Genomic DNA, 15,427 nt, shown 5'->3' with positions numbered 1-15,427 from the left:
GCAGTCAGCTGATTGTAGATCTGTCTTTTGCTTTCATGGAAAACTCTCGAAGGAGAAGGAACTAGATGTTCCATTGGCGATACATTTTAAAATGTCCCATTGTGTCTTAATCGGTTTCTTTCGCTCCATGTCATTGTTGGGTAATTACAGCTGACAAAAATAACAATGAGACAAATTGTTCTGATATACTTCACTCAAAAGGCCTGACTTTCTCTTGTCACACGCTTGCTGGTGAATCTCATGACCTTCCAGAGGGCTCGCCGAGCATGTCACCGTGTCATCATTGCTCACACTCAATTACGCAATGTAGCTGGTTGCACTATGGGCCCTCCGGCTCAAACATTTGGCTCCTCCTCCTCCTCCTGACTGCACAGATTTGCAGTCACACTACAGCCAGCGCACATTCAGCAAAGCAAGTCCCCCCTCCCTTGCATCTGCTCTCCATCAGTGTGGTATGTGCAAGAGCTTTGATCACCACACACACACACGTGGGAGGGCAAGTAGGCAGACAGAGAAAAGACTGTCGTGGTCTCTTTCACAGACAATGGCAAGTAGAAAAGGAGGACAAAAGAGCCGTAAATAGTTGTCATTGCCAGCCCCGAGGCCTGCATTTAAATGCCTAAATCCTTGAACAAGATCCCAGGGTCTTCGTTTTGGGAGTGTTATGAACAACAAAAATAAAAAAGTGGGATCACATAGGAGTGTGTGCAAGAGGCCATCTTAATTTTGAAACTAAACGCCGGATGAAAGTGGAGGCAATAATTGTGGGGGGTCTGAAGGAGCAATGCAAGTCCAGCCTTCAGCTATGCAAGTTCTTGTGAAAACAAGGTGGGGCCATAAAGTGTAGATGAGACTTCCAGACAAGAGTAAGTGGCACATTCATCAGAAAGGCGTGACAAATAGTCATGTGGGGCATCACTAGGTTTAGTGTACCACGTTTTATCAATCATGCACCCCCTTAACAATTTCACAAGGAAAGACAAGAATAGAGAATTTGTAATCTATATAGCTTATTCAGCAATGAAACAAAAGAAGCCCGTGTAACTGAGTAGTGTCATCAAATTTCAAAGTTTAAATTGACATGTTACTTGAAAGGGGTGCTCAAAGTGAGGCCCGGGGGCCATTGTTAACCGAAAAAGCTGAAATATTTAGTGACACAACGCTTTGTCGTTTAATATGTTTTTGTAGCCTGTCTACAAAATTAAAATATATATATTAAAAATGTCACATCCTTGGATTTTTCAGTATGCCCTCACATTTACTAACACACATAATTCACATCACTTGTAATCTGGCACACATGTATACAAAAATATATATGAAATAATGCTACACTGAAAGTCTACCCTTTGTATATATGTGTGTATTAAACATGCCCCATTACCAAATTGTCCTTAGTGGGATATATATCACCGTTTTTACATTTATAAAGACCCTCCGTGTCTAGGATTGAGAAAACATGTATTCAATGGAAAACGTTGTTTTAAATGCGTATAAATGAGTAAAATTGTTTATTATATCCCTTCAAGTACCACCAGATTGTACTCATTGTTTACATAACATAAACTGGGAGCAACCGATCATGTGAGGGGGGTTTAAAGGGATAGGTCCGCGGTTTATATTGGTATATCGTCTATTTGTTAGCTAATTGAAAATAAATGTACGATATAAAATGTAATATAGCACACAAAAATACAATACGCGCCATATTTCTGTCCAAAATACACGTTTAAAAAATAGAGTCGCTAAGAGTGCCCCCTCTTGCAAAGTGAAGAACAAGCGAATGGTACATTCCGGCCCTGCTCCTTGCTGTTTTTGTATCCGTTTCAGAGCGCGTTCAACCGCCAACTAAGTTACATTTTGCGATGTCACAGAAAACAAGCAAACAGGCCAACTATATTCGATGAAAAACGGATATTCGCTGACAGTTAAGGGCTGCTTGCAGGATAAATGATATGAGCTAAGACCGTGTTGGAGCCTTTTGAAGGGGGTCTCTGGCTATATTTGTGCTGCTGGGTTCTTTTGAGTGTACAGTGAACGCCACACCGTCAAGCTACAAGCCTCATGTTTTCGTCCAGCCAAGAGGAGCACTGCGCCCCTTCCAAAGACCCTGTAAAATACGGCGAGCTGGTCGTTTTGGGGTGAGTATTATTTGTATTTAATAAAATTTTAATTATATAGTTTAACTATATAATAGTTCCGTGGGCAGTACGACGTGAACGCTAAAGTGAGGTCTACGTATACAGAGGAAGTTTCCCAACACTGCTCTTGCGTAGCGAATTTAGCTCGGAAACTTTCTGAAAGTACATATATATACACGTAAACTTTACGTATCATAATGAAAATATGTGTATTAGAATATTTACGCGTCGACGAGAACGTCACGCGATCACGTTACTCAACGGATGGGACACGTGCACACTTCAGGTAGTGTACGTTTGGGTTTGGGTATTTGTTCCATACCTTTCTGGTTAGGTGGAATGGAATTGTGGGTGTGGGGGGGACTAGCTAATGACATGGAGTTGGGACTTGGATTAATGCGACCAGCACAACTTTAGTTATGCCACGCTTCCCACCTCAAAAGTTGGCTTCACGGGGTTTCAGGAATTCGGAAGTGGATAAAGATGACCCCCCTCCCCCAAAGCCCTGTGGTTCTTCCCCTTTTTTTGAATCTGGAACCATGGCTATTTCCCCTCTAGAGCACACACCAGAACATAAACTGAAGCATTGTTGTCTGTAAGGTTACCCCCCCCCCCCCCTGTTATTTTTGGTTTAGTTCTCTGCTAGTATAGTTTGTTTGGTCAAGTGTAATCAAAGTCCAGGACTGACTGGACCAAACCAAACAGTGGGACCATACATGTCGACATGTACATGATATAAAAGGGAAATGGTCCAGAAAATAAGTGTGATTTTGATCTTCCACAAGACTTTGCACCAGACCTGACTAGTGCAACCATGGTATTTTACTCTGAAGGTCTGACTTTACCTGCCACAGGATGTATTCCAGCGGAAGCTGTGCTCTTCCAGCAGAACTGGATAGGATTTTCCACCATGGGCCGTTTTTAAAATTGAAGGCCACTGGGAAAAAGAACAACATTTACCCATTTAAATCTTTTAAAATACAGTTGGCCTAACATAACATAACATAGAACAACACAAAGGGGACTTCCATGTTATATTGTATTATTTATAGTTGTTTTCTGATTTGATTTGGAAAAATGACAGGAGTCTGCTGCCATCTGGTGAGTCATGTGGTTTAAGTTAAGCGCCAAATATGGTCATTTGACCTATAAAACAAATGTATTTGTGACTGTAGTATTGTTTTGCTAGTCAGAATAACACAAACTCTATACTATTATTGTTTTGTTATGACCCTCAACTATATATTTGTTGTGACCGGTGTATTATTTGGCGCCCACAACAGATTGAACATGAACATTTCCCCAAGGATAATAGCACTACTGTGCATTATTACAGGTCTGGCAGACTAAAGAGGCTATGGAACCACACACGGGCACAAATATTTGAACTGCGAGGCCTCTGATCCGAACTAAACCCGCTCAATGTATTTTGTTTGGGAAAATGTCCTTATATAACTGTTTTGACCACTTTTAACCTGTTAGGATATGCCTCATCCACAGCTATGAATACAACCTCTGTCCTTTGTCAAATATCTAAAAATATTGTGAATCCCACCACTGTTCCTTCTGTGTCTGCGCGGTGGTTCCATTTTGTCAGCAAACATGTTTTATAAGGCATCAAAAGATGGGAAAAATGTGTTGTATCATCGCTGATTACCTTGACCAATAATGTGTCTTCGGGCTTGTATGTCATTTAGTTTGTGAATGGACCAACATGAAGTTGTGACGGAGGTTTTGTGTCTTGTTCTTCCTCCCACACACTCCCGTCACACTGCTGAGTCTACAGGACATAAAGTGCTACCCCCAGAGGACCATGTGGCATGTTTGAAGTTGATACTTTTTCATTTCTCCAGTGACACAAAGAGATACATTTGATGGCTGTATAATCACAAACATGACACCTCCTTCCATCCCACTGGTAACAAAACTGGGGGCAGACAAGTGAGCTGACAACGTGGAACAAAGGTTGTTTGAGCAAGCAGCTTCCTCGGTGATTTGTCACCATGACGGCGATGACTAGGTTTGCTCACCCCATCTCTCGACTGCATGGACTCAACCGGTGCTGGTCGGCGAGGGAGGCCGGCTGCGTGGGCATCCTGGAAATGAAAGGCCGGATTGATCAGGGCCCAGCTTTTGCTGCTTCTCGGCTTCCTCTGTCCATTGTGGCAGGGAGACTGGGCCTATTGATTGAGCTTTGTGCGTCTCTCCCATTAAGACCCACTCAGTTAAGGAAGTGTACAAATCGGCTGGGGGACATCTCTGGCACATGCTAACACTGATTGTGGAGATGCCTTTTTTGGAACTGTGCTACTTTTGATACTGAAATAATGTCGGCGTGTAACCGACTTGATACTGCAACTCTTACACAAGGTTATATCAATCACATGGATTCTCCAGGCTATGGCGGCTCGAGTCAGTTGACTCATTTTACTCGCCGTGTCCTTCGGCTGACTACCACGGCGCAATGTCGTGTCAGGAATTTATTTCTCTAGTTTAGATTGACCCGTCTTAGATGCAGACCAGCTTCGGGCTTCTCTGTGCATCATCGCTCCCAAGTGCCACCCTTTGTTTACCCTTCCAGATGGATGAAGGCTGTAAATACTCGGCACATCTCGTTCCCTGGATGCAGCAGTCATCCATGTTAGTGTAAGGGTTTGTTTACACAAGAAAGAGAACACTGTTGTGTAGGACGTTTGCTAACGTTACAATGTTTACTTTGGGATACAGACAATTGAAGTGGATGTTTCTTAAAAACTAAAGTGGTACCGTTGTTTTCTAATGTAGGAGTGGGCATGACATTTTCTAAATTGATTAAGTAATCCTGAAGGATTCTGTAGATTGTGTGGAATGAAGTGGTTGCAGCCAGCAGAGGCACTTTTCTAAAGACCAGGACTTCATCTCTGAGAAATTGAGCTGCATCCTTGCAGACCTATGCTCCAGTGCAGCGTCAAAACAGGATTCTGATTAGTCAATCAATTAATTCCCCATAATTGATCAATAAAATGTCACACTAACATCCTTAGACATCCGTAAACACTTAAATAGTAGTCTGAAAATCAGTCAGTAAGTACTGTATGTCACAATCAAAACAGTGATGGCAGAAACCAATGTCATGTAGTCTTATGAAGACTGTGCAACATTGTGCACATTTTTTTTGCATTATTAGCATTCACAGATTGTGTATGACAATTAAATTTAAGCAACAGTTTCATGTTGTCATTCACACTTGAACTGCGAGTGCAACCCTACATGGGTGATAAAGCAAAGGCTCTAATCCCGTCTGCTGAGAATTGGAAGGTAAATCCTTTGTCTGTCTGTTAGAGGTTAAAAAAAGAAAAGCAATCATCATTGGAGCGCAGCCGAAAACAAAGCTTCCCTCCAATCAATACCAGAATAGAATCACAGTGCCTTATATATTCCAATAAGTGTCTTATTTAATGTGAAATATTGGGAGCTGAATGTTGGTACAGAACAACTGGCTCAGCTCAAGTCTGTTCACCTCAATTGTGTACTTTAAAATAGTACTGTGGGAAACTGACAATCACGGCGCTTTGATCACATCAGTCTGAATGAGGCGTGTTAACATACAACAACAATGGAGGGGGAACATTTTAGTTGAAAACACAAGTTCACCAAAGTGGCGACTATGGAACTAAAGATAGCATGTGTGTTTAGTTTAGTAATGTCTAGCCGTGTATTCTCAAATGGCATTTTTATTATTTGTCCTTGGATGCTTGCCGAACTGAAGTATCATAAGGTAAGGCAATGACAGAGGAGTCATTTTTGGCGATATCGCAGTCTCTCAGCACTAGTCGATGTAATGAAATTAGACATACACGTTGTTGGGATCTTCCTGGTGTTAATTCGGTTGATTTTTAGTGTTATCCACATTATCATCCAGTATCTCCTTAGCTCTCTGTGGGTGGCTTATCCTACATGCCAGCTTCTGCTGTGGCTTGACCATGTGTTTCCATGTCTGGTCAGAATTGGGACAAGTGGACTTTGGTCAGTGTCCCTTGCTGCAAAAGATGCATTCATATTTGACACTTAAGTGATCATAGTTCATTGTCATAATAGGTGCCGCCATGGGAGTTTGTTGTGATGATTTTATTGTCTCTGTTGTCCGTCTAGTTTGCTGTGGTTATGTGTGACAGAAGGTCTGTGTGTTGGATGGGAGTTAAGCATGGGGTGCCCCAACTGTAGGAACCAGCTGGCGGATGGTGGATGAGTCCTACAGGAGGGTTTCCTCATTCACAAAGGGGGCAAACAGGGCCAAGCGCCTCCAAAAGTGCCGCTCATGTCGTCCATAGCAGTTGAAGTCGCACGGCCACAAGAGAATGTACCGTCGTTATTTCAAGCGACGTGATAGCAAACCTGACAGGCATCCCAAAAGCTGCTCCTGGAACCGGGACACACAAAAAAACAGCTGCACTTTACGCTGAGCACACTAACGCAAATCACAAGCACAAGCAGAGTGCATTATGTAATAAGCGACAGCATCCAAGGTAATGCTTAGTTTGCTAATAGGGTGTGCTAGATTTCCAAAGCTCGGCAAAGCTCCTTTTCAAACACAGGAATGTTTCTAATTCTCGCTTTACTTGTTAAATGATTACAAGAATTATGCTTGTAATTCCTGCTTGACGCATCCTGATGTGACTCCAAAACTGTTTCAATTCCAATTTGTTTTACCATGAATGTGCTGTCCTTCACTTCACCCCACCCCCCACCTCTATGACAGGTACAATGGCTCCCTGCCCAATGGAGATCGCGGTAGACGGAAAAGCAGATTTGCGCTATACAAGAGGACCAAAGCCAACGGTGTTAAGCCGAGCGCTGTGCACATCCTTAACACACCCCAAGACAGCAAGGTGAGACACCAGTGGGAAGATCTGCTTGTCGTTTTTGATTCAACAACCATGTCTCCTTAAGTAGTCCCAGGTGTTTGCACTTGGTTTTCTCTGTCAATAGTATGGAATGTATATCATGGCTTCCTTATTGTTTTGCAGACCTCTATGTTGACATTTCCAGTAGAATAACACTTATTCTTTGCCAGGCCTCAGAGCTTATCTTTGCTCTAACAGGGTGCCAAAAACCGCCTGGTCCAGTAGAACATGTTGCATTCCTGCCTTTGGTCCCTGAGCAATACTGCTAAGAACACCAGAGGAGTTTTGCTTACCTTTGCACCTCCCAGAGGCCAAATTTCTCGACGTTAGATTGTAGTTAAGCTCCCTGGCCGAAGGCCCACAGGCTCATGTTACTCTCACTATGTGGAACTCGACTCTAGATGTGTGTAAATGTTTTACTGCAAGTCCTTCAATGCGGAGAGTCCACCTTTGGTGGAACTATCAAATATATATGCATGACTCTGTTGTGTTCTGCAAGTTGCTTCTCTCATTGCTTTTATAACAGAAGGAAAAATGTCATTTCCAGTGTCAGCTCCTCCTTTGCATCCCCGCCACACACGCTGCTACCAGCCGAGTTTGGGGATCGTGAGGGTGAGCTGAGGAGGAAGTTGTCACAGTTGGCTGACCTTCGACTCCCAGCTGTACACGCTTGGGTTAAAAATAGCCTGGAGGAAAAATAGAAGTGCATTAAACTTCATTTTGAGGGAAACCTTATTTGAGAGTAGCATAAATAAGCTGAGAGGAGTGAGCCGTTCTTACTTTTCCACAGCAGTCCCCGAGTCCACTACTCACTGATATAGTAACGGCTCACGTGGGGGCGATGCTGATGTTCACCACAGATAACAAGGAGCTCCCACGATGTCAACCTTCTATGAGGGCTGGTTCACTTCTGATACGATACCGATACGTATATATAATGTGTTTTTTCTGATCTAATACCAATGTCCATAGTGAATCAGGACACCCCTACCTCCTATTACACTTCTGACACAGCCTCAATATGTCCAGGGGTGTTTTGACAGTTAAAAATGAGTCTCCCTTTTCAATGCATTTTCATGGCGGATGAACAGGTGGACCACCATTTGTTTGTGAGGGAAGCCCACGTGCAATGACAGTTGTCGCAACCCGAACGTGTCGGCACCGTTGACCCACTTTCTCCCTCCTGTGCTCACGCACATGACAAAGGGAGGGGGGGTTGTTTGGGGTAGGGGGGTGGATATGCAGATTAGAGCAGGATGATAGTGGCATGTGGTAGCGTGTTGGTGGGAGACTAGTGGATTCAAGTTGCACAGAGGCAGTTCTGTGTGTCAGCGAGATGGTGTGAACTGAGAGGCCGGGGGGGGCGGCGGTTTATGGTCACTGTCATGGGGACACGTAGCACGGCACACATTTCTCAATGCTTCTACGTATTTCTGCTCCAGACTTATGTCACAAAGGGAATTGGATGCCTAGAAGTGCAGCGTTATATTGTTGGGACTGCTCCCTTTCTTCGTAACTTGACCCCTGAAAAAAAGCTGTGATTGCTTAAGACGTTCTTGTTTGCAGAACTGTGACACACACACAAACATAAAGGTTGTTTCCTGAATTTAAATTGAATACGCAAGTCTGTTGTTAGCATGAAATATACAATGCAAAATACACACTTCAGATTTGTGAAGTTGTTTTTGTGTTTCAGGCTGTGAACTCTAAAGGCCAGCACAGCATCTCATACACCCTGTCCCGCAACCATACAGTGGTGGTGGAGTACAGCTATGATCAAGACACAGACATGTTTCAGGTAAACAAAATATTGGTGGCGTATACAGTGGATGTCTCAACCTGGAAGCCATTGTTATTGAAGTCAAACCAAGCTTAATATAATTTTTAATAGCTTTTATCGACATTTTCAACATGATGACAATGCAAAATAACGTTAAATAAAAAACTCAAAATGCTTGTAAAGTAGCTTCAGTAAAACGTAATAAATATTTCTATTAATGGGCTAATCGGTTAGGCCTGAGACTAACAAAATTAATATGAAGCAAACACCTACAGTGGTTGGGTCCGCAACATATCAGAAAAGGTGCAAAGATGCCCATCACTGTTTATATATATATGAATATCTTGTTTTGGCTAGAAGACATAGGTCTGCTTTCATGTATACTCACAAATGAGAGGCTGAATCACTTGCATACAGCATGTGTTGCTGATCTTGTATCGTCTTCTATCTTCTATTCTATCTCACAACCACTGACGGAGCCAAGTAAAAAAAAAAACATTCCATCCTGGCTGTCTTAGTACAGTATGTGCAAACAAAAGAACAAGAGGTGAAACAAGGTTTTCTGTTTCATGTGCATGTACAGTAGTACACTAGTGCTAGTGTGCTAATATTCTGCTAGCCGGAGTCACCGAATACAGGAAGTGGTACGGCAACTGTTCCAAAGGGATCAGAAGGCGGCTGTTTTTTGCCCTTTAGATTCTTCAAATTTAAATGTCTTCTTTAGAAAAAAGTAAACGTATACGACAAATTCAAGTGCATTTCCATAAGGAAATAGTCAGAACAGGCACATATACGTATATTTACAAATTTCCCCACTGAGGGACGAATAAAGGCATATCTTAATATACCTGATACATGTAAAATAGAAATGAAACAGAATAAAAATCAGATTTTAGACAGGAGCGATACTCCAGTGTGAACGTCTGACGGTTGTTTGTTTATATTCTCAGACATTTGAAAAATTTGGCTAACATCGACTGTGTGCGTGTGTGTGTTGTGTTTGTGTGTGGTTTTTCCTAAATAGATCGGCCGTTCCACCGAGAGTCCCATTGACTTTGTGGTGACGGACACAATAGCGGGAGGCCAGGAGGGCGAGGAGACTCCCATCACACAGAGCACCATCTCACGTTTCGCCTGCCGGGTCGTCTGTGAGCGTAACCCGCCTTACACCGCTCGTATCTACGCAGCCGGGTTTGACTCTTCCAAGAATATCTTCCTCGGGGTAATTACTAGTTGGAGTACACTAGGAGTTATAAGAGTTCATTGTAGTGTATACTTACAATCAATGAGATCACATGACAACTTGGTTGGAGTACTTATTGCCAGCGTTCCTGCTGGAGCTGTATGCACTCTTTAAACCTCCAGTGATGCACTTCAAAATAAGTCATGTTGGATCTTAAGGAGGTTGAGTGAGTGAGTGAGACAAAAATAGAAATAAAAATGGCACAATTAGAAGACTCATTAACGATCGCTGGTAAATAAACGTCTATGTACTGCAAAGAGTGGAGACTTTCTGCTTCGGAGACGGTAACACCGAAGCTAACAGGCTCCCAGCAAGTACACGGGTGTAGTAAATCTACGCTTGATCACAAAAAAAACTACAAAAGACAGGATGACGTCTACCAAGTTCTATCTTTATTCATTCATTCATTCATTTTGGAGAACAATAAGAGAATAATATGACCATATTGTGATTTACACCATAAATGTTAGTCCTACATTTATTTCATCTACATATTTAGATGCCTTGGAAGGGTTTGAATGACTTAAAGAATGTTAGCATGCTAACACCTAGCATAACAGCACCAAATGTTTGTAAATGTACCTCTGAAAATGCTAAAAATGTTAGTATAATTATGTTAGCATGCCAACAATCATTCATTTTCTAATGCTTATCCTCACAAGGGTCGCGGGTGGTGCTGGAGCCTACCCCAGCTGTCTTGGGGCGAGAGGCGGGGTACACCCTGGACTGGTGGCCAGCCAATCATAGACAATAGACAAACAACCATTCACACTCACATTCATACCTATGGACAATTTGGAGTCGCCAATTAACCTAGCATGTTTTTGGAATGTGGGAGGAAACCGGAGTACCCGGAGAAAACGTGCAAACTCCACACAGAGTGTGGAATTGAACTCGGGTCTTCTAGCTGTGAGGCCTGTGCCTGAACCACTTGTCAGCCGCTCTTTGTTTATTTCAATTCAAAAGTAATTAAATGAAGCGTGACGATCTCGTTACTTGGTCTCTTTGGGACACCAATAACGTCCTACTTATGTAACTGAAGGAGCAGGACAAATGTGTTGACCACAATAGACGAGGGCCTTCAGCCATGATGGATGCCCCTCTGCAACATCCCCACACAGATTATGATAGTGTGAATACCTATAATATTGAATCCACTTTTAAAGGCTATGGTCTTAAACTTCAGCTGATCCACTGTAATGCGTGTTTAAAATATATTTTGTTATTGAACCCACTTTTCATTTTGCATTGTGAAGCACTACTTATCCAACGGAGCAAACCTGGTCTTTACAAATGTGATCAGGGAGTGTATATGAGTCCACTACATCAGTTGACATCATCTCGAGCTTTGCTCCATTTTGCTCCCAGGAAAAAGCTGCAAAGTGGAAGAACCCTGATGGTCACATGGATGGCCTGACGACCAATGGCGTGCTAGTGATGCACCCCAAAGGAGGCTTCACGGAGGAATCCAAGCCTGGCGTATGGCGGGAGATTTCTGTGTGTGGGGATGTTTACACCCTGAGAGAGACACGCTCTGCACAGACTCCGGGCAAACTGGTTAGTGCTTGCAACACACACACACACACATACATACACTGGGATGGTCATTCTTTAAAGCAGGGGTCTCAAACTCAATTTACTTGGGGGCCACTGGAGCTAGGGTCTGGGTGAGACTGGGCCGCATCAGGTTTTCCAAAAAAAAATTTATTTATTAAAAACAGAAAAATGAATAAACTTTGCTTTGGTTCCGATTTTCTACAATAAAAGCTCTGATAAAACATTCCACTGTTCTCAAATATCTTACTTTTTATTTTTCTACACAAAATAAGATGAAAAATAAATAAACAAATCAAGAATAAAGAAAGTCAATCAATCAGTAATAAATAAATATAATAATAATAATAAAACGGCAAATAATAAAAACTTAAGAAACCACATATAGTTGGTGGGTAGACAAATTATTTTTTTCAGATTAAAATGAACAAAGCATTATTAGAGCCCTGTAGACATGACAAAACACGACTATAGTCACATTTATACTCTTTTTATTTACAACATATTGCGCAACTGCAGGGTCTTGAGACACATGCTAACTCGCAAACTAGAGAGCTAGCGACCTAAACGGTAGCCTTCAAGTTATTTCCTTTCAACTTAAATAGCCAAAAACTTACCACTTCCACACGGATAGGGAGGATAACTATTAACAGTTATTTAACCTTTAACATGAACATTAATCAAACGTAAGAATTATTTTTTCTGGGTACATGATACCATACAGCATCCATATCAAACATTAAACTTTCATATCAAGGCGGGGGCCACTCAAACTAGTGTCCTGGGCCGCGTGTTTGAGACCCCTGCTTTAAAGCGTTATGACCTGACTATTGAGGCTGTGATTGGTCAGCTTGTAGAACATTATTTCCTGTGTGTCTACATTATTATCACCACAGTTGGCATTCCCTCTTCAGGTGGAGAACGAGAGTAACGTACTGCAGGATGGCTCCCTGGTGGACTTGTGCGGGGCGACCTTATTGTGGCGCACCGCCGAAGGCCTCTTCCACACTCCCACCCAAAAGCACCTGGAGGCCCTCCGACAGGAGATCAACGCGGCACGGCCCCAATGCCCCGTCGGTCTGAACACCCTCGCCTTCCCCAGCATGCAGCGCAGCCGCGCCCTCTCCTGCCTGGAGGACAAGCAGCCGTGGGTCTACTTGGCGTGCGGCCACGTGCACGGTTACCACAATTGGGGTCATCGGTCAGAGCAGGAGCCCAACACCCAACGAGAGTGCCCCATGTGCAGGATGGTCGGCCCCTACGTGCCGCTCTGGCTTGGCTGCGAGCCCGCATTCTACGTGGACACGGGCGCCCCCACGCACGCCTTTGTGCCGTGCGGACACGTGTGCTCGGAGAAGTCGGTTAAGTACTGGTCGGAGATCCCTCTGCCTCACGGCACCCACGCCTTCCACGCCGCCTGCCCCTTCTGCGCCACCCAGCTCAGCCTCACGCAGGGATGCTCCAAGCTCATCTTCCAAGGCCCGGTGGACTGAGATCTCGGAGGAGACACAACATGCTGTGAAACTGCTGACATGATTTTATTCCCTTTTCCTCACGTTTAGACCCTTTGTGGGAAGCTCAGGTGGTCACAATAGTTTGGATTCTACACGCTGTCCGGATGCTCTGTGAAGCCCCCTTGCAGAACCAAATACTGTTTCAGCTGTCCTGCCAAGCAACCGCTTCAAAGAAGAAAAGCTACTCACAAGTTTATGCTTTATGTAGAAAGAATTCACTGTTACTCTTTTTTTTAAAAACTTGACAACAAACAAGCAAGTGTAGACGAGTCTGAAGCGGGTTGGGCGTAGGTCCTGGTGGATCAGAGAGGTTTTAAAGAGCCAGACAGCTGGACTGCTGGCTAGGAGAACCCCGAGGGCGTCTGATGCTCCTCCGGTTGCTCCTTATTTGGTCCTTTTTTTTTTTAACCCCTTAACGGCTTTCTAACCCCGCGGAGGTGGCTTTTCATTTGCGTCGGATACACAGAAAGAATCGAGTGCCTCTAATCCCATGAAGCTGTGGGAACATTTTTCACAGACGAGAGAAGGATATTTAGTTTGGAGGTAGATTTCCATAGACAGCCCACATGGATCTCTGTATTTTTATCCAACAGAAGAGCTATTTTACTACACTGAGGCCCTCACACTGTTTTCTAATGCAAATCTTAATATATTTTCCTGCATAAATAATGTGTGAGAGAATGTTTTGATTGTGTGTGTGCTGGACCGTGTGGGTGCCGTCGGGCTTAATAGAAGAAGAAAAAAATGCCCTGCATCATTTCACCCCAAATATGCTCCCCTATGATCTCTCAGCCCAGCAGCCAAAAGGACTAGACTTAGAACCTTGCAGGGCTTGACAATGATTGTACTTGGATTACAGCCTATTGATAACGTAGACTAGATAAGACCGGAGCTGTTTTTGTAGTGAGACTTTCTAATGAGCATATATGCATCACCGCTAACGCCGTCTCAGTCCCACGCGTGTGTGTACTGTATTGCCGTCTGCACCGTCGTTGGCTTTATCTCGCTCTGGCTCTGCTCCAGCCTGCCTGCCGCCGCCCGTGCGCCAAGAAACCTGGGCATCGCCTCAGCAGCGTGCAGAGATTATACCAAATATAAGGAGGAGCTATTTTCCTCTCCTCACGCAAGATGCAAGCTAGTTGCTGGTTCCGTAAACAATCCCTAAACCCGAACTGCTGTTCCGGCGGAATGTTGACAGCTTTTGGATTCCAGTTGCATGCACCAGCTCCATGGGGAATAATGATATTATCTCACATGATGCCAAATTTGTTCTTTTGTGTGCGCGGATGAGTCAAAAACAAACTAGCGGATGGAGTGAAAGTATAAAAAAAAAAAAAAAAAAAAATCGGGGACAAATGTGTGTATTCTTTCTGTGATGTTAGCCTAACAGACTGTGTCCATATGTAGAGAATATTGGCAGCCATGCGGCTTTCCTTCGCAAACAATAGTGAGCATTTAAAAACTGTGACTTTCTTCCAGTAGTTTTCTTCCAGAACTGTGGATTGCTGAGGGGCACAAATCCACCTTGAATGGAACTTGACTCAAAATGTTCTCCTCTTCTGAAAGAAACTTTCACAGTTGAAGCAGAGGTGGCTCAATGTCATCTTTTTTATTTTAATTTTTTTATTATTATTATTATACGGCAGTGCAGGGTCAAACAGCAGACCAGGTACCAGCCAGTAGCATTCCTCACCCAGACACGTTCTTTAAGAGGGAGCGTGTTCTGTAGCAGCCGCCTCAAACATTCCTCCTTGGTAAACATGGGTGGGGCCCTCGGTTCACTCAAGGGCCTCCTTGAAGATTTTTTGTCTCCTACAGGAAGTGTGTACACAAGCCATAGGACGCACTGATACTCCTCCCAATGCAAAGAAAAATAAACTATTTTTGAAAAGTAACCTCTTTCTGGTGAGTGTGAATGGTTGTTTGTCTATATGTGCCCCTGTGATTGGCTGGAGACCAGTCCAGGGTGTACCCCGCCTATCGCCTGAAGACAGCTGGGATAGGCTCCAGCACCCCCCGTGACCCTCGTGAGGAAAAAGCGGTAGAAAATGAATGAAAAGTAACCTCTTTCTGGTGAGTGTGAATGGTTGTTTGTCTATATGTGCCCTGTGATTGGCTGGCGACCAGTCCAGGGTGTACCCCGCCTATTGCCCGAAGACAGCAGGGATAGGCTCCAGCACCCCCCGCGACCCTTGTGAGGATAAGCATTAGAAAATGAATAATTGTTGGCATGCTAACATAATTATACTAAAATTTTTAGCATTTTCAGGGGTACATTTACAAACACTTGGTGCTGTTATGCTAGGTGTTAG

The 15,427-nt window shown here is 43.6% G+C and overlaps 1 protein-coding gene across 1 annotated transcript; it reads left to right on the top strand.

The window, feature by feature from the left end:
* The first annotated feature begins 1,816 nt into the window (after positions 1-1,816).
* peli2 (pellino E3 ubiquitin protein ligase family member 2) lies at positions 1,817-15,010 on the top strand. Its single transcript, XM_058090948.1, has 6 exons — positions 1,817-2,141; positions 6,880-7,009; positions 8,721-8,822; positions 9,829-10,026; positions 11,416-11,604; positions 12,516-15,010. The coding sequence occupies exons 1-6, from the start codon at positions 2,065-2,067 to the stop codon at positions 13,092-13,094; spliced, it is 1,275 nt and encodes a 424-aa protein (XP_057946931.1). The 5' UTR covers positions 1,817-2,064; the 3' UTR covers positions 13,095-15,010.
* The last annotated feature ends 417 nt before the right edge of the window (positions 15,011-15,427 follow it).

Source organism: Doryrhamphus excisus, chromosome 13, assembly GCF_030265055.1.
Source record: "Doryrhamphus excisus isolate RoL2022-K1 chromosome 13, RoL_Dexc_1.0, whole genome shotgun sequence".
NCBI lineage: Eukaryota > Metazoa > Chordata > Actinopteri > Syngnathiformes > Syngnathidae > Doryrhamphus > Doryrhamphus excisus.
The sequence above is the reverse complement of the archived record's forward strand: the minus strand, read 5'-3'. Positions and strand labels throughout refer to the sequence as shown.